Source organism: Dendrobium catenatum, unplaced genomic scaffold (assembly GCF_001605985.2).
Source record: "Dendrobium catenatum unplaced genomic scaffold, ASM160598v2 fragScaff_scaffold_134, whole genome shotgun sequence".
Taxonomy (NCBI): Eukaryota; Viridiplantae; Streptophyta; class Magnoliopsida; order Asparagales; family Orchidaceae; genus Dendrobium; species Dendrobium catenatum.
In genome coordinates, this window is record NW_021318596.1 from 1,166,290 (window position 1) to 1,191,594 (window position 25,305).

Sequence of the window (25,305 nt, forward strand, 5' to 3'; positions counted from 1 at the left end):
AAATGGACCAGCTTGACCATATTATGGCCTGGTTTGACATCTTATCATTAACCCATGAAGTTTGCGCTTTTTTAGGCTAAATCAACTTTTTTGGACTGCTTTATAAGTCTCCTAAGTTATGATATATGGAAGTTGTTCAAAATAATTTGTGAAGAATAGATTTAACATTTTAGAAAATACTTAGTAGGAATAGAAGAAAAAATGAGTATTCATGAAGAAAAGCAAATTCCAAATAGTTGGGATAAGGATAATGATGATGATGATATTAAATTTGTATCTTATTTCATGCTTAAATTTTTGCCAAAAATGTTTAATATGGATCCAAATGAAGCATCTTTAAAATTTGATCCCTCCTAATTGAATTGTTCCAATTTTGTATTACTTGTGCGCAAATGCTATGGATAACTAATGTACTTTTAAACATTGAATATAATTAATTTCTAATACTCTTGATTTATATTTTATAACCAACGATAACTTCACCTTTAAGTGAGATTTATCAAGCAAAAGTTATTACAACTAAAGTCCAGATAAGTAGTAATCTCTGATGTATTAGTAAAATGGTAATGGTTTACTTGTTAGTGAACATGTTATTCTACAGAAGTTTTCTGTAGTCTTCCATAGAAAATTCATCCATATATTACAAGAGAATTATGAGAGTAGTTCTTAAAAGAATCCTTTGTGCTATAATTCCTTTTGACTAATACCATAATGTCTATATACACCTAATATCTATGGATTATACATCCACTCATCTTATTTAATCGCTCCACATCCCTTCCCATCACAAGCCCCCCTCTCATTACATTTTACCACTCGAGCTATACTCTGGCCTTATTTTTTTAAAGTGCGTGATCATTCTATCTAGCATAATTGTTAAGGAGACTTTAATGCTATTCCCTAAATATGTCTGCATTAAGTTTTGAATTTCTCTTATAAAAGTGGAAGGCCACAGTTGTGTCTCTTAGAATTTAAAAAAAAAAAAAATCAAAATCTATGAATTTTGGCATTGGGACACCAAGTGATTTGATTTCGCCTTCATTCTCGTGAGGAGAGTGGATGACTACATCAAGGGGTGCTCAATTTAATGTTTAAAGCTAACAATCTTGATATCTTTTAGTTCCTCATATAGCTCCAAGATTCTAGGGTCTTGGAGGATTAATGGTTTCAAGTTGCATGCAAGAAGGAATATTTGTGTGTGAGATAATCTCTTGGTGGGAGATTGTTGGGTTTCTTCTTCTTATTCTTCTTCATTTTCTTTATGGTGAATGCTTTTAGTTTATTTTGTAAATCACGATTATGACTTAATGTGCTTCCTGGTGGATTATATTCTCTTTTCTTTCTCATGGGTGTAACTTTGATAAATATGAATCATGTAAATTATGGTGTCTCTAGTTGTATTTTTCTCTCATTTGTGTTCATTATTTTTTATCTTAATTAATACTTTTATATTTGAGTCATTTGGTGTCCTTGTAATAAACTAGTGTCAGAGCACTGTTTTGAGATCTATGGCCATAAAATTTGAGATTGGTAAGTTAGATGGGCCAAAGAATTTGGCCTTTGGAGTGCTAGATGCATAGAGTTCTAGTGCAAAAAGGTATCATGAAGCCACTTATAGGAAGTTCAAAGATGCCATTGATGATGACTGAAGATGAAAAGGTAGAGATGAACGAAAAATAACTTATGATGATTTAGTTATGCTTGCTGGACTAGGTATTGCTAAAGGTCTCAAAGGAGACAACTATTGATGGTTTGTGGCTCAAGCTAAAGCATCATTCGTGACTAAAATGGTAGTCAACAAACTATATAAAGCACATGTTGTATTTATTGTGTATGTAGGATGATATGCCAATCAAGTCACATTTGAAATAGTTTAGTTCAATTATTTTGTGATTTGAGAATTGTCGGTGTGACTATTAATGATGAGGATAAGACTTAAAGTGCTCCTTTAGTTTTTTATTCACTTGTGATGGAACATTACATTTTAGGTTAGCAGAGGAAAGTTAATTTCTAGTCAGCAAGAAAAATTCTAGAATAAGTTCATGCATGAGATAATTGGAAGGCTCCAGGAGATCAGGTGGATCAGGTTTGCATTGCACAATCTATCTCAATGATGGATTGTATCATTGAAACATTTAAGGCTAGGAGATGACCACTTTAGAGGTATGAAAATTTATTGGTGAATTGGAGCCCAAATTCAGGAGTATCACTTTAGAGCGCATTTTAAATATTTATTCGGATCGACATCACGCTGTGTGGCGAGATCCTCGAATAAATATTTAAAATTATCAACTACGAACATCCCTTTAAATCAGGATGCGACAACTTCTATTATCAGCATATATGTAGGTGATTTTCCTGAAGTTCGGGACACCTCTCCTTCAAGTGTGATAAAGATTTCAAAAGTCAGAAAAGAGATCTTTTATGACTATATGCTCCAACAAATTGAGTCAGAAAAGCTTTGAAGTCTTTCAACAGCCTGAAGCTTAAGGTTCGAATGGCTGTAAAAGGCCGGATCCAACAAGCCCAAATATGGCCGGATCACTGGCAGCTCCGTCTACTCAACACGCCATATGAAAGGCTGTAGTAGCGGAACCCCCACTTCGTCAACCCGTCAATAGGGACTATAGGAAGAACGAAGGCTAATTTGACTCGAAGAGTTCTAGTAGTCGTAGTCCAGAAGACTCTCCTAATTGACCGGAGAATCAAAATTCCAATGAAAAGGGTCCTGAGCACCTACCAAATATGCGTAAACTCTAAGTATTCAACGACGAAGGATGACTTTAAATCTACAAACTTCAGTAGATTCAACATCGGGGAGCACACTTCCCACAGCTCAAGTCTGAAACCTGAATGGGTGTAAAGGGTTGGATCCAACATGCTCAAATATGGCCGGATTGCTGGTAGCTTCGTCTACTCAACACGCCATAAAAAAGGCCGCAGTAGAGGAACTCTGTTTCAGCAATTAGAGAACAAAGAGCTATTAAATTCTAGCTCTCCTAATCTGATGAACTCAAGTGACTCAGATTAAAGTCTCCTCAAGGTTAAGAATTAAGATGCTACCCGTATTCGATACTATCAGCCAAATCCAAAACCTACAAATCTTTCGTCAAGTATGCCGCACAAAGCACAGGATAGAAAGAGCCATAATTTTTGAAATTTGAGCTAAAGCTACAACCACTAACTCTAACTAGTGGTTAAAGCGACACTCCTCATCATTATGTTTGAGGACAGGTGTCATTTTAAATATTTATTTGGATCGACATCGCCCTGCGTGCCGAAATATCCAAATAAATATTTAAAATCCTTTATGATACCAACAACACAAGTCTAAAACTCAAACTCAGAGTATAACATAGCTTAGAATGACACACAGTTCAAATTACACCTAAAGAGAAACATATTAAAAAAAAACTTCACGTATGTATATAATAATTTTCATGAGGTACAAGTACACTGAGACTCAAGATGCTACAAGAGTACATACAAAAAAAAAATGAGGACATGTCAAAAGAGGCGAGCCAGTAAACCCTTCAGCTTGTCAGTGATCTCAGTCAGAGTTTCAGTCAAAGTCTGGAACTCTGATTGAGCGATCTTAAACTGCTCCATAGCCTGTGTTAGTGAAGATTCTACCTCAATCATCTCCTACTGTAAAGACCAGTGACGTTGCTTCTCTCTCATAGTAAGACGGTCCCATCGGTCATGTCTCTCCCGTACGTGAAGCGCTCGGGACACCACCTGTCTGATTTCCCTTCAGAGATCCTGCACGCGGGCTATCGTCCCATCTAACTTCTGAGCCATGTCGGAAGAACTCTTACGGCGTCTCCTCAAAGCCTCTGCACTGCAATTTAATCGGTCGTGGACGTCGTCAACCCTCGCTCTGCGACTGGCAACCATCTACTCTAACTGTGGAAGTGTAACCATGGCCCGGGTGATCGAGAGAGATCTTAGTTGGCAGATTTAAGACTCTGTCTCGCGACACACCGCCTCCCAGAAGAGTAGCTCAGTAGTGCTCATCCCAAAATTGGCAAGTAGGCCAAAGAGTTGGTCGACGAAAGAAGTGAACTCAATCCAAGACTCTAGAGACCCTGGGTCAACGCTTGAGACTAAATCCCTTAGAAGCTCTACCAAGTAGCAGCACCTGTCAGTGGTCCTGATGGTCGGAGGTAGAGGAGCATAACAGTGGATCTCCGAAGTGTAGTCAAACCTCTCAAGCTCTGCACAAAATGTTATAAGCAATAAATATTATAACAAATATTATAATAGTGCATTTGAAATATATTGACTTATAATAAATGCATACCTGTGGAAGGGCCAGTGGAGTCGGTCGGGTAACTAGCAGGGGCAGAAGAAGGGCCCGCAAAGTCAGTCATGTGACTCTTAGGAAAGAAGGAGAACTTCGTAGGCACTAGGTTTAAAGTCGGCAGTGTATGCGAATGCCCTCCAATGAACTCCGTAAGTAAAGTGGCACCGGTACAAGAAAACTTGTCTGGACAGAATGACCCATAGGGGTCTACCGAAAAAGAGAAGTCGTAGGAAGCTCCTGGTATATTGTAGCCTGTAAAGTCTGACCTCGACTCCTAGGTACTTGTTGACCTCTAACTGACGGAGAACCCGACCGAATCCACCTCAGCCACGATCGAACAACTACCCACGTCGTTCCCACGATCGTAAGGAACGACTACTCACGACTTAAAACAACAAAACCTCTCATTCGGTACTCTTTCACGCTCTCAGAACCGAAACCGAGGGAGAAGATCGCAAGCAAGGAACGAAAGAGGAACTTCGTGATTTACCTCTCGCAGCCTCGGCTCGACCCGACTCCAAGCAACTCCGACCAACCACCATAGACAAACGAAGCCGACGACTTCGACCTCCAGCCGCTTGTGCTCACTGGTCCGATCTCCAGGCACGGATCTCCTCTTCCACCAGACCTCCTGCACTGACATTTGCATCCAAAGGCCGGCCCGACCTCCATCTGCCTCAGCCAAGCCTGTTGCCGACCTACATCTCCAGCCCAAGCCCCGCCGTGCGTGAATCCTCCTTCGGCCCTAGCCTGATCGGGATTCTCCCGATCCCTCTCTATCTTTCTAAATTATATAAGATATATATTATATAATATATATATCTATATAATGATATTATATAATCAATATATTCTATAAACTAAATATATATATATATATATATTAATTATTTATTATATATAATAATAAAAAAGAAAAAGAGAGAAGAAGAGCAGAGAGAGAGAGGAGAGAGAGAAGAGAGATGGAGAAAATAATTTGCAAATTAGATGGGAGCAATTTGAAGGAAGTCCGGGGTTGATCCGGTCCCACGAAGCCCTTGGCCGTCGAGTTAATCCGGCGAGGGAGCGCAGACACCGTGGACTCGATTCGCGTTTTCCCAAATCTCCTCGGCGTCTGATCTCCGCGCTCCGGCGAGTTCGAGCCATTCTCTTACCTCCCGGCATCCGGGGAGGGGATGCCGGAAGGCTGCCATGGATTTTCGAGGGAACTAAAAGTATTTTTTAAAAATTTAAAATTAAATTGTTTAAATTAGCAAGTCGATCGCCCACATCAGAAGACTTGAAGACTCTTTTATGGGATTGATTTGCCTCTCCAAATCTCTCGCCGTTCCTGATTGCTCCGGCGAGTCCGAGCCACTCTCTTACCTCCCGGCAATCGGGGAGGGGACGCCGGAAGGCTGGCGAATTTCTGAAAATTTGGACTTGGCCAAATTTTAATAATTTGGAAATATGCATTACCTAAATTTGGAATAATTAGTTATAATTATTAAATTAAATTTTAATTTTTAATTAAATTTTATTTAATCAATGATACAAATCAACCGGCAAAAGCACTTGTCGATCGGCAATCCAACTACTATCTCATCAAGCATTGGCAATCAACTACGATCTTCATCGCAAAATATTGGCAACCATTCGATCTGCATCTGATGATCACCAAAGGGAGCTTCTGAAGACCTAATCTCCTCACCGTTGATTCACTCCGTCGAGTCGGCACTCTTTACTCCCGGCATCGGGGAGGGACGGCCGGGAGGCTGCCAAAATTTTCCTCAGAAATTCAGACTTAGCCAAATTTTGAAAAAATTGGGAAAACAACTTGGAATCAAATTAATTAAATCAAAAACTTTTATAATTAACTATGGAGATTTTAAAATTCAACATTAAGTTCTTAATTAATTTAACTAACCAAGTTAAGCAAATATCCTCTAAAATAAAAATCAACTAACAATGATTTGACTTGAAGTTTGATTATCCCAAGAAATTTTGACCAACAAAATTTTGATATTATATGAACAAGAATATTAATTGATGCATCTTTTAGCCAAATCAACGACATGCCACTATAGTACTTAATTAAAAACATTTATCGTCATATTTAATCTATCTAGTAAATGTATGAATTGAAAATGGTTCTTTAAAGAAATTTGAGAAATCTTATATCAAACTAAGAACACTTAGAGTTCTTTAGAACTCTTTCTATTGAATAAATATTCCCAACAGTAAACAATAATTTAAGAAGATCTATCTCAAGCGTGATGGTCTAATGTAGGAAATGTACAATTTGATTCAATACATTAGATCATCCATTTTGGATTCTTGTTGGATTTAAGAATCTTAGATTGGACGGCACGATCCACAACATGTGTAAGCGGACAGAAGGCGTTCGTAGGCCTTAAATGAAATCCGGGCTATTTTCTAAGTAAAAATCACTTGCGAAATGGATCATTTTAAATATTTTAAAATATTCCTTAATGGTATTAAATATGACCCATTGAACTAAATACATCCTGATGTCTCCGAACAGAACTATTAAAGTTACACAACTCAAATCGTTGAGAAATGGCGGTAGGTCACATACTACCTCGTATGTATCAATCGCACATCAAATCCCAAATCCAAGATTTGAGAAATGCTCGCGCGGCGTTTTATATTCAAGTTTCATCTTCCTCCTTGAAAGGACGGAGTGACATACGACTTGAATAAGCCAAATGTCTTCCAAAATCCCTACAAAATATAAGTGACTTATGTACCCCGATGATGGCGTGTTGACTAGAAATTTCATGGAAGGGGTTACATCATCCAATCAAACCACAATCTAAATTTTGAAATAAAATCTATCATCTAAAAACTTAGAACTAAAAAATATTACCTCTCGCAAACGTTTGTCGGGGTGATAATCTAAAATTTAACCTCAGTCACAAAGAGCAAATGTTGTGTTGGGTGTATCACTACGATTCATCCTCAAACAGTCTCTTGCCAACAGGGACGTGGCACGTGCCCTCTGATCGGGTGGTTTTGCCGCAAAATGGCACCATTATATTACGATCACGGCCAAAGCCCGTATGTTCCCTAAAGGCGTCAAACCCTTGAGCGATGGATCATAGGGTATATTCTATAGGCATCAAGCCCTCTGTCAGCTAAGGTGGATTAAGATATATCCCCTTGGACAAACACCAACCCAGGTCTATAAGGTATTCTTGGACGAAGCAACCCATGGCTGCCGACAAGATGCCTTCTGTCAGGTTGGGTCGACTACCTCCTCTGACTAAGTAGACAAGGGATCATGACAGCCCGGGACGACAGAACCATGGGATCTTGATCGGGCTCGTCTTCATTCCCCCCACCATCAGTTTTAAGTTTGTGGTGATAAACTCTAGATTTCAAATCATCCAAATTCAAAATTAAATCCTAAAATTATTGTTATTATACGATAGGTTCATAACCTATGTGATATCCTTAACTACTAGCCTTAATCGAAAGTTCTCTCTCGTTATCGAGAGTGGTAATTAACTATAGGGGCTTGCGCCTATAGGAAACCAGAACTCATATCAAAAAGTCCTCACCAAATGAGGGCGAAATCTCTGGGTAGTGTCTTATCTAAAACCCAATCTGCCTTCTAAAAATTCCCCCGGAACCTAATCTCGTTAAAACTCTTTATCGTCATCGTCACACAAATACTTAAAAGAAAAATTGACGGATGGCGTGGACAGGCTGGAAACACACATACAAAAATGGAAATTTTCGGAGCCCACAAATTTTGTATGCGAATGCCCTCCAATGAACTCCGTAAGTAAAGTGGCACCGGTACAAGAAGACTTGTCTGGAAATTCCCCCGGAACCTAATCTCGTTAAAACTCTTTATCGTCATCGTCACACAAATACTTAAAAGAAAAATTGACGGATGGCGTGGACAGGCTGGAAACACACATACAAAAATGGAAATTTTCGGAGCCCACAAATTTTGTATGCGAATGCCCTCCAATGAACTCCGTAAGTAAAGTGGCACCGGTACAAGAAGACTTGTCTGGACAGAATGACCCATAGGGGTCTACCGAAAAAGAGAAGTCGTAGGAAGGTCCTGGTATATTGTAGCCTGTAAAGTCTGACCTCGACTCCTATGTACTCTCCTCGAAGTCCCTTGGAGAAGGGCGAGCGTCTATAGACCTAGAAGAAGCAGTATGCTGCGAACTGGCCCGCCAACGAGAAGACTGGGAAGACTCTGCTTGAGTTGGCGCGAGTGCCACATCCAGAATTAGGGCAGAGAAGGAACAACGACCCCAGTAGTAGTACGAGCCTCAGTGTGTGTCCCTACACCAAAGAAACATATATAATGATCAAATTTTTATCAAACTAAATGCTGACAAGAAAGAAAAGAGAAAAGGGTAGAGAAGTACATCTGTCGCCAGTAGCCTCTGGAAGACCTCGACGGGACATATGTTCCCTCGACAACCCAAGCTCCTGTACCCGACACTCGTACGTCCTAGCGCCGTGATCCAGAGCAGGTCCGAAAGACAGATGTACCCACGACAACCTGGTGTAGCTGACTCCTGTGTGAGATGACGACTGAGCTAAGAAAAGCTAGAACCTATCCCTAGCCTTAATAAGTGCACCCAAGTCAGAGTTGCAACGTAAAAATTGGTCTCTGGCGGAGCCGTCGCCATGCGTCGTACATCTGTGACCCCTGGAAGGAGTATCCGCTCGTCATAGGCTGTAGCCTGTGAAAACCCAAATTGTCTGGCCACCCTGTTGGGATGGTAGCCCTCTAACGTCACAAAGCCACCCTGACGGTGATGCATGCTGATGAAGTACTCAGTAATCGCCAAACTCTGACTACGGAGCAGCAATGTACGTCTACCTCTGTGATCAACTCCGTCAACTACAACTGTACCTCTCTGGTGGGGTGGCAAGCTAACAGTATCTGCTTGGAGGACTAAGACAAATCGGTCTGAGACTGTCTGCAGGGAAAAGAAGAACAATCTAATCCTCTTCGACTCAAAAGTAGAAGACGCCACAAAGAGTTGCAAAACTGTGGGGAATCCTCTCTGCAGAAAGTAGGCCGGAGTTTCTAAACAGGAAAAGACTCCTTAGACATGCAAGTGAACCCAGAAGTATAGGTACTGCCACGGCAAAACTAAATCTTGTACCTCAAATGAGCTGGCCTCAGAAGCAGTCCGTAAAACTCTGTACACTCTGGCAAGGACAGCTGGAGCAAGAGCAAGCCTCTGTCCCTCTGACAACTGACTGATTGCCAAGAGAATGCTGCATCTCAAAGACCCCATCCTAAGCGAATGTATGAAGGTGTTGACTATTGAGCCAAAGCGCCAAAAATCCTGCTAGTAGTAAGTCCTCGTCGACACCTGATAAAGTTGGAGAAATAAGGCTAGTTGAAGGAAATGGCTCGGCAGTCTCCTCTGTTAACAAAGTGTCGCGCTGTAAACAAGAGTCAAATGGGTCATGTAATGACGCTATAACTGGAAACAATTACCCCTCCTGAAGAAAGCTATGAATCCAAAGGTCAACAGGCATGGCAGCTCGGCCACGCCTCGACAAACTCGACTCCTAGTATGTGCTCCTATAGGGTTGGAGAAGTGTAGGGTAAACGACTGGCAGTGCCAACCTGCCTCTCCTATCGCAATTTGCGGAAAGAACCCGATGAAACAACTGCTCATCCAGAGGTACACACTCCTCAAAATTGTGTCAAAAAACTGGTAGCCCAGAGATCCTCTGTAAGTCTGAAAGGGTGACTGTAAGCTCCTTTGCTCCAAGTCAGCAAGTGCTAGACCGGCGTCCCAAAACTCAACCAAACCTCGGATACAAGAGGTAGGAAGTCGCCCATAATCGAATAGTGAGACATACAATGCCTCGCAGATCCCCGCCGCCTGGAGAGTCTCGCTGTGTGCCTGAAGTACTTAGTGGGCCCAGTAAACGTAGCCACTAACGGGGCTCTGAATCTGTCAAACTATAGAACCCATCGGCCACTCTGGAGGACTCGACTACAGCTGGCGGTGGCTAAGTAGGCTCGACTGCCCAACTGGCTCGAGCGTGTCCGCTACTAGCACTTGAACGTCATAGGTACCCCAGCCAACATGTGCCAAAGAACTCTCCAACGGGTGGTACTCCTGTACTACAGCGGGCACGCTCGAGCCCGTTGGCAATCGAGCCTATTTAGCCACCGCAGAGAGGTGGGTCACCAGTCTCAGACTGCAGTATGGGGAATACCACCCATTGGAGAGTTCTTTGACACAGGTTGGTTGGGGTACCTGTGATGTTCTTGTGCAAGCAGCGAACACGCTCGAGCCAGTTGGGTAGTCGAGCCTACTTAGCCACTGTCAGCTGCAGTCGGCTCCTCTAGAGTGGCCAAGGGGTTCTACAGTTGGACAAATTCAGAGCCCCGTCAGTGGCTATGTTTACTGTGCCCGCTACGTACTTTAGGCACACAACGAGACTCTCCAGGCGGTGGGGATCTGCAAAGCAGTGTATGTCTTGTTGTTTGATTACAGGCGCCTTCCCACCTCTTGGATTCGGGGTTTGGTTGAGTTTTGTGATGCTAGTCATAGCACTTGTTGGGTTGGAGCAGAGGAGCTTACAGTCACCCTTTCAGACTTATAGACAGTCTACGAGCTACCAATTTTTTGACACAGTTTTGAGGAGTGTGTACCTCTGTATGAGCAGTTTCACTGGGTTCTTTCCACATATGGTGATAAAAGAGGCAGGTTGGCATTGCTGGTCGTTTACCCTACACTTCTCTAGCACTACATGCGCACGTACCAGGAGTCAGGTTTGTCGAGGTGTGGCCAAGCTGCCATGCCTGTGGACCTTTGGATTCGTAGCTTTCTTTAGGATAGGTACTTATTTCCAGCCGTAGCGTCACTACTCGATCCATTTGACTCGGGTTTACAGCACGACACTTTGTTGACAGAAGAAACTGCCGAGCCTTTCATTCCACTAGTCTTGTTTCTCCAGCTTTATCAGGTGTCAACGAGGACTTACTGCTAACAGGATTTTTAGAGCTTTGGCTCAGCACCTTCGTACTTTCGCTTAGGACGGGGTCTTTGAGATGCAACATTCTCTTGGCAGCCAGTTAGTTGTCAGAGAGACATAGGCTTGCTCTTGCTCCTGCCATCCTTTCCAGAGTGTACAGAGTTTTACAGACTACTTCTGAGGCCAGCTCTTTGGAAGTACATGATTTAGTTTTGCCATGACAGTACCTGTACGCCTGGGTTCACTTGCATGTCGAGAGAGCTTTTTCCTATTTAGAGACTCCGACTTACTTTCTGTAGAGAGGATTCCCCACGGTATTGCAGCTCTTTTAGGTGTCTTCTTCTATTTAGTCGGAGAGAATTAGATTGTTCTTCTTTGCCCCGCAGTCAGTCTCAGACCGATTTGCCTTAGTCTGCCAGCCATATACTGTTAGATTGTCACCCCACCAGAGGGGTACAGTTGTAGTTGACGGAGTTGATCACAGAGTTAGACGTATACTGCTGCTCTATAGTCAGAGTTTGGCGGTTACTGAGTACTTCATCAGCATGCGTCACCGTCAGGGTGGCTTTGTGACGTTGGAGGGCTACCATCTCAACAGGGTGGCCAGACAATTTGGGTTTTCACAGGCTACAGCCTATGACGGGCGGATACTCCTTCCAAGGGTCATAGATGTACGACGCATGGGGACGGTTCCTCCAGAGACCCATTTTTACGTTGCAACTCTTACTTTGGTGCACTTATTAAGGCTGGGGACAGGTTCTAGCTTTCTTTTAGCTCAGCCGTCGTCTCACACAGGAGTCAGCTACACCAGGCTGTCGTGGGTACGTTTGTCTTTCGGACCTGCTCTGGATCACGATGCTAGGACATACGAGTGTCGGGTATGGGAGCTTGGGTCGTCGAGGAGACATCGGTCCCGTTGAGGTCTTCCAGAGGCTGCTGGCGATAGATGTACTTCTCTACCCTTATCTCCTTTCTTTCTTGTCAGCATTTAGTTTGATAAAATTTTTGTCATTTGATATATGTTTCTTTGGTGTAGGGACACACACTAAGGCTCGTATTACTACTGGGTCGTTGTTCCTTCTCCTGCCCTAGTTCCAAATGTGGCACTTGCGCCACCTCAGGTAGAGTCTTCCTGGTCTTCTTGTCGGCGGGTCGGTTCGCAGCATGCTGCTTCTTTTAGGAGGTCTGTAGACGCTCTCCCTTCTCCCAGAGACTTCAGGGAGAGTACACAGGAGCCGAGGATGTCAGACTTTACAGGCTACAGTATATCAGGACCTTCCTACGACTTATCTTTTTTGGTAGACCCCTATAGATCATTCTGTCCAGGCGAGTCTTCTGGTACCGGTGCCACTTTACTTACGGAGTTCTTTGGAGGGCCTTCGCACACACTACCGACTTTAGACCTTGTGCCTACGGAGTTCTCCTTCTTTCTTGAGAGCCACCCGACTTACTTTGCGGGCCCTTCTTTTGTCCCTGCCAGTTACCCGGCTGACTTCGCGGGCCCTTCCACAGGTACGCGATTATTATAAGTCAATTTATTTCAAATGCACTATTATAATATTTATTACTTGTACCATTTTGTGCAGTACCTGAGAGGTTTGACTACACTTCGGAGATCCACTGCCACGCTCTTCTACCTCCGACCCTTATGACCACTGACAAGTGCAACTACTTGGTAGAGCTTCTGAGGGATTTAGTCTCCAGCGTTAGCCTAGGGTCTCCAGAGTCTTGGATCGAGTTTACTTCTTCCGCCGACCAACTCCTTAGCCTACTTGTCAATTTTGGGGTGAGTACTATTGAGCTATACTTTTTTGGGAGGCAGTGTGTCGCGAGACAGAGTTCTGCATCTGGCAACTAAGATCTCTCTCGATCACTCGGGCCACAGTTACACTTCCACAGTTAGAGAAGATGGTTGCCAGTCGCAGGGCGAGGGCTGACGACGTCCACGACCGATTAGACCTCAGTGCAGAGGCTCTGAGGAGACACCGTCAGAGTTCTTCTTACATGGCTCAAGAATTAGATGTGCTGACAGCCCGCGTGTAGTATCTTTGGAGGGACATTGGGCAAGTAGTGTCTCGGGCGCTTCACGTACGGGAGAGACATGACTGATGGGACTGTCTCACTATGAGGGAGGAACAACGTCACCGGTCTTTACAGCAGGAGGTGATGGAGGTAGACTCCTCACTAGCATAGGCCGTGAAGTAGTTTCTGATCGCTCAGTCAAAGTTCTAGACTTTGGTTGAGATCACTAACAGGTTGGAGGGTTTACTGGCTCGCCTCTTTTGACATGTTCTCGTTTATTTTTTTTTTTTGTGGTTTGTACTCTTGCAGCATCTTGAGTCTCAGTGTACTTGTACCTCATGATGATTATTATATACATACACGAAGATTTTTTTTTTTTCTGTATTTCTCTTTTGTTGTACTCTGAGTTGTACTTTGAGCTGTGTTTTACTCTGAGCTATATTGTACTATGAGCTTGAATTTTAGACTTGTGTTGTTGGTATCATAAGGGATTTTAAATATTTATTTCAATATCTCGGCACGCAGCGCGATGTCGATCCAAAAAAATATTTTAAATTCCCCCTGTCCTCGAAGATAATTGTGAGCAGTGTCGCTTTAGCCACTAGTTAGAGTTAGTGGTCATAGCTTTAGCTCAAATTTCAAAATTTTTTGCTCTTTCTATCATGTGCTTTATGCGGCAGACTTGACGAAAGATTTGTAGTTTTTGGATTCGGTTGATAGTACCGAATGCGAGTAGCATCTTAATCCTTAACCACTTGAGGAGACTTTAATCTGAGTCACTTGAGTTTATCAAATTAGGAGATCTAGGATTTAATAGCTCTTTGTTATTTAGTTGCTGAAACGGGGTTCCTCTACTGCGGCCTTTTTTTATGGCGTGTTGAATAAACGGAGCTGCCAGCAATCCGACCATATTTGGGCGTGTTGAATATTGTCTTTTACACCCATTCAGGCTTCAGACTTGAGCTATGGGAGATGCTGAATCTACTGAAGTTTGTAGATTTGAAGTCATCCTTTGTGGTTGAATACTTGGAGTCTACGCACATTTAGTAAGTGCTCGGAACTCCTCATTTTCACTGGAATTCTGATTCTCCGGTCAATTAGGAGAGTCTTCTAGACTACGACTACTAGAACTCGTCGAGTCAAATTAGCCTTCATTCTTCCTACAGTCCCTACTGACGGGTTCACTAAGTGAAGGTTCCGCTACTACGGCCTTTCATATGGCGTGTTGAGTAGACGAAGCTGCCAACAATCTGGCCATATTTGGGTGTATTGGATCCGTCCTTTTACACCCATTCGAACCTTAAGCTTCAGGCTATTGAAAGACTTCAAGCTTTTCTAGCTCAATTTGTTGGAGCGTATAGTTAGAAAAGATCTCTTTTCTGGCTTTTGAAATTTTTATTATACTGGAAGGAGAGGTGTCCCGAACTTCAGAAAAATCACCCACATATATGCTGATAATAGAAAGTTGCCACATCCTGATTTAAAGGGATGTTCGTAGTTGATAATTTTAAATATTTATTTGGGGATCTCGGCACGTAGCACGATGTTAAACTGACTCATTGTTGTTCCGTAAATACCTCTGTATTAAGTTTTAAAATTTTTCGCTAAAGGTGGAAGCACTTGTGTGTTGCTTTTATTATACAAAAAGTTTGAAATTGAGATGGGCAGATTTTAGTATTAGCATGCATGCACAAGTTTGCTTCTTTGTTACTATATGTTTCGACCTTCCTTCATGGGCGCAGAGGAGTACAAATGTAGAGGTGCTCGATCTAGGGTTTTAAGAAAACAATCTTGATCTCTTTTGGTTCTTCACATACCCTATAGGTTCTAGGGCTCTTAGACGATTGTCAGCTTCAAGGTGCATGTGAGAAGAAAGATTAGTATGTGAGATTATTTATTGGTGTGAGATTTTTAAGCTGCTTCTTTTTCTTGTTCTTCTTGCGTGGGTGTACTTAGGAATTGGGAAAGGATTGGCGAACGCTTGTCCTTTTTTGTAGACCATGATTGTTTCTTGTATTTTTTTGGCTCATAGGATCCTATCTTCTTTTCCATGAATGTAGGCTTAAGTTTAAGCCAAACCACGTGAATCTTGTCGTCTTTGATTGTGTTTTTCTTTTTTTAAGTTGTGTTTAATTAAAGCACAGTGTTCTCTGTCTTGATTGATACTTCCACATCAGAGTTATTTGATACACTCATTAGAAGAATGACAATCAATATGCTTATCATATCATGGCATTATTTAGAAGATTAAGAGAAGACTAGGAAGATGGAGGCTTTGTTGAAAAGTTGAACAAAATGCTATTTGTCCTATATTAGTCACTTAAAAGAGGAGATATGACTCAAAGGGATATCACTTTCCTGCTGCTTGGTTACCTCAATTCTAACAAGTTTTGGGTTGGCTAGGGCAAACCCTAGAATAGTTTGTCTTGGCTTTAATGATGCAGAACAAGAATTCATTCTCAAGCAAAATCATAGAAGATAAGCATGTGAATCTCTTAGAATAGTGGATTACAATTCCAAGGTTGAATGAATGGCATTCTCCATATGGCAAAAGCAGCCCACATGCTAAATTGCAAGAGCCAGAGCGCAAGGCTCATTGCAAAGTCAAATCATGAAATACTTTTATGTAATTTTAACTTGTCATTTTTTAAAATTTTATTTTCACCTAGGCCCTAGGGACAAAGATTTGATGGCCACTTATGAAATCTTGTTGGAATTGAACAAATTTACTGCATTTTGTTGGAACTCTTTTAAGTGGTTAGCCCAAGACCGTTTAAATCTTTCAACTTCACACCACCAACTTCAAAATACATCTTTACACATCAGCCGATATCAGCCACCTAACCCATAAAATAGACCCGCTACCATCGCTTAATCATATTAAAATTTAATATGAATTTTGGTACCATATTTTATATTTTAAATTATTTCTGACTCTCCATTGCATTAGAATTTACAAATGATTATGACATCATCGTATGTTTATTTATTGATGGTCGTTGCCACTAGCTTGTATTATATGAAGCGCATACATTTCAAAAACATGCCTCGACAGATATTTATTTTTAAAAATTAAGTATGACGGTTTAATTTTTATTTTTCAAAAGCTGGAGTCACCCACGATATGGACATACCCCTATATGGTTGGGACATGTATTGACACCAATTGAACCAGCACAAATTGTAGTTATTATGAAGATTATATAAATTTTTTTGGCATTGTGTCGATAGTACAAGAATGATATTGATAAAATCATGTCTTATGATTAGTGTTAATTTTGATTTGTTGTTAGTAGTTATATACACAATGAAATATTGAAATGTAATTATAATTAAACAAATTGTTTTATTAGTTAAGCATTTATGTATTGAAAATATGAAAACATCACAAAAATGTAAAAAAATTTCTTGATCCAAAATGATTGTGAATCCTAGCTCATGCATTTTTTCTTTATTTCTTGCTTAGATATTCAAACCTTTTCATGGTGCCTGCTAGAGTTACTAGCAGAATTCTACCCTTTAATACAATCGTATTTCCCACTTTTTATATATATTATGTCTACGGGAGGGAACCTCTTTTTTTGTTAAAAAGGTTCTGATACTTAATTCATCTACGAGATTTAGAACCAAATAAATGATTCTTATTCATGTGGATAAATCCCAAATTTAAATTAAAAAATTATAAAATCGTATTTAACCAACACATGATATTATATTTTAATATGTGATATTTGTTTATGAAAAATATTGACATTATGCCTATGGATTGTGAAATTTATGTTAATTGTGTATAAGAAAATACTGAAGATTATTCCCATTTCTATCTTACTTTTCAATAACGTGGATTTCGGTAATTCTCTAATTCTCTCATGCTATTTGACTTCCAATGCATGCATCTGATTAGGATTATTGGCATTGAGAGCTTTTTTTTTTTTGCAGTTCCATATAAGAAGAGGTAGAGCAGCAAATAAATTTTATACAAAAACCTTGTAGTTGCTTATGAGCATTATTCTGTTTGTATGTTTATTGATGTCAGGCTGCCAAAATCTGTAATAATTTAGCAATGGCTGTAAGCATGCTTGGGGTCTCTGAGGCTCTTGCTCTTGGTCAGGGTTTAGGGATTTCAGCGAACACTCTTACTAATATATTCAATTCCTCAAGTGCTCGTTGTTGGAGCAGGTATGTTAATGTCACACTTGTATGAATATTCCGAGCAAAATAGAAAGTTAAGAGAATTAACTGGTTAAAATTTATCTTCCTGATTTTTTTACACTAACAGAAATTTCTAAGTTTACTAGAATGCTACAGTGACAGTTATAATCCAGTCCCAGGAGTTATGGAAGGAGTGCCTTCTTCAAGGAGCTATGATGGTGGCTTTTCCTCAAAACTTATGGTAAATAAATAGTTTTTGCTCCCTTCTCAACACACTATGACTATATTGTGCTTGAAAATTGATTAGAAACATTGTGCTTTAGCAAATGATCACTAATGGCTATGAAGTTTGAACAATTGCTATTTTGTTGAATGTTGTTCGCTCAAGAAAAATGATCGACATGAATTTTGCCCTTTTGAAGTTAGGGTTTCATTCTTCATGAGGTAGATTAATTATTAAATAACCAAATTTCCTCTAATTTTAAATGAGGGTTTTAACTAGATCCAGGGTCTCAGTATCCCAAGAGTACAGGCCTTCATAGTTAATTGCTCCTAGTCGTGGGAGAGCACTCTTGATTAAGGATGGGGGATGGGTTACTTTGATATAGTTTTGGATTTAAGCTTGGTAATCTAAAAATTGTTTTAATTAGTGAGAGAGGTTTTTAGGGAATGAAGGTAGACCTGATCAGGATCCTATAGTTCCGTCATCTCGGGTATACCAATAATTCTCTGTTTGCCAGTGTTAGCATCTTATAGGCCGTAACATTTAGAAAATCTGATTAGCAATCATGTGTTTCCTTCTCTCAGAGATCCTGAATAGTCCATGGTGGTTGAGATTAGACTTTGGATTATTATAATTTGATTTTGGGGATCATGTTTATTAGAAGGCCCAAATATTTTGCTTAGAATGAGTCTTGTTAATCCATTTAGGAATTGCCTGTTTATCTTGAAGGTGGGGCTTATTGCTCCCTCTAGGAGTTCCCTGTTAATTTGTTTGATAATGAGGCTTATTGCTCATTTTAGGAGTTGCTCGTTAATTTGTTTTAGGATGGGGCTTATTGCTCTTGTTAGGAGTTATCCGTTAATTTTTTTGAGGATGGAGCTTATTACTCCTTTTAGGAGCTGTCCATTAATTTCTTTGAGGATGGGGCTTATTGTTCCTTTTAAGAGTTGTACGTTAATTTGTTTGAGGATGGAACTTATTGCTCCTTTTAGGATTTGTCCGAATGTTAGGTCTTATAACCTAGCTTTACAAGCGAGATAGCCCGATAGATTGATCTTGATATAAATTGGGTTTTACATCCCTTGACTTTTAAGTTTATTTAAACGAGTCATTATTGTTTGTATTTGATCCAAGCCATTAAACAAATGTTTGGTAAGTAACTTTGTATGACTTCTAATATATATAGGTTGCCAGTGGCTTCATGTTTATGTTTTAATAATTTTAACATCAAATGACAAATTTCTTTTAGTTGTATGTTATGCAGTGTTTGATTTTATATATATATATATATATATATATATATATATATATATATTGTTTACGGGTATTAGAGTTAGCATCAATTAGAAGCCAATAGTCTAGCTAGCACTGTAGTGGTTTGAATGATTGAACAATTGTAATAAGGCTTTATTTAGCTCAATGACATTTATATTTGACAATTTATTGCATTAGCATACTGACATCAAAAATTGCCTTGATCCAGCATGAATCTCAAGATATCTTAGTTGGCAACTTTTGAAATTAAACGCAGGATCATCCAAACTCCAATTTTAGCAAACTTATAATGAAATTGAACGTCTCAATGAGACGAAACCAACGGCACTAAATTCGGTCCAATCCGAGCCCAAATGAGCATAAATCAATGAACCAAATCATATTTGGAAGCTTCAAAGCATAAATTGGATGATTAAATGATCTCCAAATATGGCGTGCTTATAGTCAAATCGAGCGGCTTTATGAGATAAATCCAACGAGTCCAAGATCGCTTAATTTTGACATCATTAAGACACTTAAATGTTGCATGAACACTCTATAATTGAAGGAATTGATATAAACCGTCCGATGGAGCACTCCGAATTCGGCCCGAATCTTCTCCATATTTATAGAGCGCGCCGCTCACAAAAATTTATAAATAGGCTCATGCTCTCTTCGTAAAAGGACACTTTAGCTGTGAAGCTCTGTAGCTTCAAGGATCCTAGAGTTCTAGCTAAGGATCACCGCTGGCAAACTTTTGTCAACCACAGCCCGGCTGCCGACTGTCGTCGGACCTATCCTCCGACCGTTGTCGGACCACCACCCATCCATCTACTATCGTCGTAACACTGCCTGTCTGCCCACTGTTTTTGGACCACCGCTCGTCGGCTGACTGTCGCTAGATCATAGCCCAGTCGCCTACCGCAGTCGGACCTCTGCTCGTTCTCCAAAAGTCGACTAATGCTAGACCTATGCCCGGCCATCGACCGTCGCCGGACTACCGGCCTTCCACCAATCACTGTCAGATCTCGGCCTAACCGCCCATGTTGTCAGACCACCGCTCGTCCTCCCACCACTGCACTACCATCGACCGTCGCCAGACCTCGACTCTGTCGTCGACTAAGCTCCCTCTAACCACCGTCAACCGTAGACTATGATCCCTCCGACCTCCATCGCCTGCCAACTGGGTCCCTCCAACAACGTTTGCCCGTCGATTGCGGTCCTTCCAACCTATGTCGCCCGCCCGCTACCGTCCCTCTTATCTGTGTTGCCTGCCGACTACTGTCCTTCCAACCACCATCGCCCGTCGATCACGGTCCCTTTGACCCTCGTCACCTGCGTATTACAGTCCCTCTGAGCTTCGTCACCCCCAAAAAATGGTCCCTCTGAACACCGTCGCCCATTTACTATGGTCCATTTAACCACCGTTGCCTGCAAACTACTGTCTCTCCAACCACCATCGCCCACAGACTATTGTCCTTCCGACTACCGTTTCTCGCTGACTACGATCCCTTTGACCTCTGTTACTCGTCAATTATGGTCCCTCCGACCTTCGTCGCCCACCAAAAAATGATCCCTCTGACCACCATCACCCGCCGATTACAGTCCCTCCTACATTTGTTACCCGCCAAAAATGATCCCTCTGACCACTGTCACCTACCGACGATTGTCCTCCGGCCACCGTCGTCCATCGACTACGATCCCTCCGACCACTGTTGCCCGCCGATTATTGTTCCTTCGACCACTTCCACCCACCGACTACTATCCCTATGACCATCGTCGCCAGCCGACTGTAATCCCTCTGACCTTCGTCGCCTGCAGACTATGGTCGCTCCAACCGCCTTCGTCGGCCGACTATGGTCCCTCCAACCTCCGTTGTCCGCCGATTATGATCCCTCCGACCTTGGTCGTCCGCCGACTGCAATCCCTTTGATCACCGTCGCCCACCAACTACAGTCCCTCCGACCACCATGGCCCATCGACTGCAGTCACCTCGACCATGATTGCCCGCCGACTACGGTCCCTTCGACCGCTGACTACGGTCCATTTGACCAAAATTGCCCGCTGGTTACGATCCCTCCGACCTCCGTCGTTGACCGACTATGGTCCTTCTGACCATGGTTACCTGCCGACTACAGACCCTCCAACCATCGTTGCCCGACTACAGTCCCTCCAACCTCCGTCACCTGATTACAGTTCTACTAACCAAATGAGCAGCATGACATTCTCTTGAGAATAACTCTCATATCATTGGAATCTTCCAATCCCAACTATGTAATATGCTCTATATGATGTACATTGAGCCAACGCCTTCTCCTGAGAAAATGTCATTATTTGTAATCAACAACAAACGCTAATGGATTCATTTCAACTGAGTTGGGACCTGTAGTTTTTCTCCCTTTTTAGGGTTTTCCACGTGAAAATTACGATGTCTTTTATGACTCTCGCACCACTTTCTCTTATTTGTCTGTGTGCTGGATCTTTGTACAAATCTTGGTCGCTAAACTATATTTTTCTCTACTGTCGTGAATGTTTTAGGATGCAACACATATTTTTTTCCACTTTATTTTTATTCTTTTTTTAATAGAGTTCCTTGAAATTTGGACAGCCTCTTGACATCCCACCCCCACGTAGGGGGTTGTCGAGTAGGCATTTGCCTTTATTCATCCCAGCCGGATCAAATATACAACGAATGCAGGTCTTCATGTCTTCGTGTATGTCAATTCAGTATCGTGTAATTTGGTTATAATTAATTTTATTTAATTGAGGAGGATATCATTCATTACTATGTGCAATTGAGCTCGGGTAAGGCCGGTTGAGTGTGTAGGTCGTTCACGTGCAAACCAAGTTGTGAGGGGAGTCACGAGGGGCTGGGTTGGGTGGGCATCTGCTTCGGTCATGGTCGCGGATCGGCAGGAGGCAGGAGACATCCGCATGGGCAAGATGTTGAGCAGGGTTGCGAGTTGGGTCTTAGGACAGGCCAACATGGGTGCAGGTGAGGGTCGGGGTCGACAGATTAGGCGACTAAGAGGTCATTGCTGGCAGGTCGTAGGAATGGCTAGTGCGGGAGCAGAAGCAAGGGTCTAATCAGAATCGGGCCATACAACACGTGTGCAGGGCAAGACAATAGCGGACTCAGGGGATGGATCGGGTCGCGCTTGTGCAGGGCTAGGCATGAACGAAAGTCGGGACGGGCTATGAGATTGGAGACCCTGAAGCACGCGCAGCTGCGATCTCATGTCAGGGTCATGGAAGCGTGTGAGCATTGGTCTCGGGTTGAAGTCGCAAGAGCACATTGACGGGATCAGGCGAGAGCGAAAGTGCGGGCGCGTGTTGAAGTCGTTGGAATCGATGAAGTTGCAAGTTTGGAGTGTTCGCGCGAGAGGCCTACTTGCGGGAGGAAGATGCCGTTTGTAGGAGTTGGGGATAGCCCTTAACGTGAAGCTCCTTTTTTTTATCCGTGCGGTTTGTTTTGTTCACGATCGTGGGAGGTTAACGAAATCCCAATTATACGAAAGCTATAAAAAACGGAGAGAGCAAAATAGAACAAAAAATAGTAAAGAAAATAAACGCAAAAAAAAAAAAAAAAAAAAAAAAAAAACACTAGAATTTTATGCTGGCTCACTCAAATGATGCCCCTTTCCCCCTTCAAAGAAAAAACTAGGGAAATCAAAATATAATAAAACCTTAACACCTTCGATGAAATACTGCAAATATTGGATATCTTGGTGGCTTCGCTCTCAAAATCACGTGAGGGGATTCCTCACCCCCCTTTCAACCCCTATGACCACTTTTAATCAAGTATGTGTAGCATATTTTCTTTGCAAGGCAATAACATCACAACTTAACAATTTCATCACAGCAGCATCAAGTATTCTTTCTGTTATCAGCTTAGACTTATGTGGCGCCTTCAATGTGCAGGCCAAAGACTTGATGCTGGCAAAGGCATCAGCTGAAGAGATTCAGCAGAAATGTCCTCTCGCATCCGAAGCACTCAATATGTTAGTTACCTTCCCTCGCTGCAGAACTCCAAATTCTCTTCTGAATAACTCATAGATTTACTACTAATGGAGAACAATTAATTGCTTGCAGATATATGGAAATGTGCAGTAAGGGCTTCGAATCCAAAGATTTTTCGTGCGTTTTCAAACATTACTACTCTGGCAGTCATAACTTGTAAGACCATTTAACTTGAAGTGACTATTCTTTTTTCCTGTTTCCACAGCATTGTTTTTACTGTTAGTATTGTGATTTGGATGCCCTGCACATCGGATTTGCCAAAATTTGAATTTCAAGCAAACAATTTAAGCCAATTTTTTAGCTGATATAAATTTTAGTTGTGTCAAGATGAGCTGATTTCTAATTCAATTGAATTCATTATGAGTGATTCAGCTGGGAGTAAAAAATGTGTTTGATTATGCTTTATGCTTCCTAATTCCACAATTCAGTACAGTAGAATCAGCTTTTAGGTTTTTGGGAAAAATTATTGGTTGTTTTTTTCCAAGGTTATGAAAATTGAATTAAACTGGAAAAATGAAATGTTCAAGATTCGATGGTTAAACGGGGTTAAACTGGGAGTTGAAATGAATAATATAATTTATATTTAAATTATTTAAATATGATATAAATGATATAATAATAATATAATAATGATGTAATAATGTAAATATATGATAGAAAATAAATAGAATTTATATACAAGTAATAGTTTTAATTGTGAATTTAAACAGCATCAATATTTGTGAAGCTTCATTGATGTTAAAGAATCTTGATAGCAACATGGTGTTACAAGTTTACAACAAAAGCATAAAACAAGGAACTGACATTAAAGATGCATTTTGAAGATATATTTCTTTACCTAAGCATTTTTATCTAGTTTCACATGCAATGGATCAATAGATTGTAAAACATGACAAACAAAATAGAAGAAAAATTTGCCAAGGTTGTTTGGATTCAAGTTTGTTTATGGAAGATACCCGATCTTATTAGCAGGCAAGCTTAAGAGGTTGAAATCTAAAGACTTGTGATGAGTATGGAAAGAAGAAAGAGATTTATGGAAGAAAATATTTTATTAGCTCAACAAAGCTTTTAGAATGTGTCAAAAGATCTAAAATGCTGATTCGGGCCGGTTTGATGAAAAGCCAGTTATTCCGGTTGACCAGACCGGCCTATTGACTGCTTTAATATTGAATAAGTTGAGCAATCCAGCTCAATTCGATTCGGTCTGATTTTTAATTCCTTGGTTCGTTTAACTGCTAGATTGACATTCTGAACAGTGGAGTTTAGTTTTTTTACGAAATTTTAATTGTGAAAATGCTCTAATCAGTTAGCCAATATTAGTTTAGCTGTAAAACAGTTATTAAATTAGACTAATTAAATGATTAATTGAACAGTGATTTAGCTACTTAATTTAGTATCTAGTAATATCTTAAGTAATAGTTAAAATAAATAATTATATTACATAGAATAACGTTCATTAATTGAAAATAATAATCAATGCCAATATTTAGATCAGTTAGTATTAGATTTATTAGTCAAATTATTGATTTTTTTGGTTAGGAATCAATTACAATAATTAATTTTTACTATGAAATACAGCTATAAGGCATTCTAATTAGTCTTTGGCAATAAGTAATTAAATTAAATGATATTTTTATTAGGTATTAATTAGTGATTAAGAAATTAAAATGAACATATTAGTATGATAAGATGAGTTCATTAGTCTCCCTTAATTCATTAAACGCTAAAAAATCTACATAACAAGAAGAAATCATATAGTTGTCCGAAATCATTTTAGTCGCTATTTTAGATTTTTTTTAATATTTTAGGAGTTTCAAGAGTTATTTTTTGACATTTTATGCTCAATTTTGGTGCTTCTTTGAGCGTGAATGGAACTTATGAAGACAGTTTAGATCAATTTTAGACAAATTTAAGCCAACTTTTAAAATTGTTCATGTTGCAAGGAATGATGCTAACCTCTAAAGCTTATGCACTCAAGAAGAGAAAGTCCATGTTCATATTCAATGACTAATTGTGCCTTGAAATTCCTACCATATTAAAATTTTAGATGAAAACTATATTGCCACCCCATGCATGCACACGTGGTATCTCATCGCTCCTATATTGCTCTCTCTAAAAAGAGTCCATTTTGCCCTCTCCTTGTGATGAGATACTCTAATTTACATATAATTAAAAAAAAAAAAAACTTTGCGAAAAAATAAATTAGCTACTACAAGGGATGTGCAATATTCTTATAACACCATCAACATCAAATCTTTATCTCACTATATGACATCAATTACATGAATAATATGTAAATTAGAGTGCTTGATTTGACCCTATATTTAATAAATTAAAATCCTTTTTA

General features: G+C 40.5%; 1 protein-coding gene across 2 annotated transcripts in view; it reads left to right on the forward strand.

Annotated features, from left to right (window-relative positions):
* LOC110111413 (probable 3-hydroxyisobutyrate dehydrogenase, mitochondrial) overlaps positions 1-23,258 on the forward strand; it is a 38,836-nt gene extending 15,578 nt beyond the window's left edge. For both annotated transcript variants that reach the window (XM_028700577.1, XM_020843278.2), the window contains exons 7-10: positions 17,346-17,488; positions 17,618-17,702; positions 22,860-22,939; positions 23,031-23,258. In XM_028700577.1, coding sequence (XP_028556410.1) covers positions 17,346-17,488; positions 17,618-17,702; positions 22,860-22,939; positions 23,031-23,118 — 396 coding nt within the window. In that variant the 3' untranslated portion in view covers positions 23,119-23,258. The remainder of the gene's footprint in view (positions 1-17,345; positions 17,489-17,617; positions 17,703-22,859; positions 22,940-23,030) is intronic.
* The last annotated feature ends 2,047 nt before the right edge of the window (positions 23,259-25,305 follow it).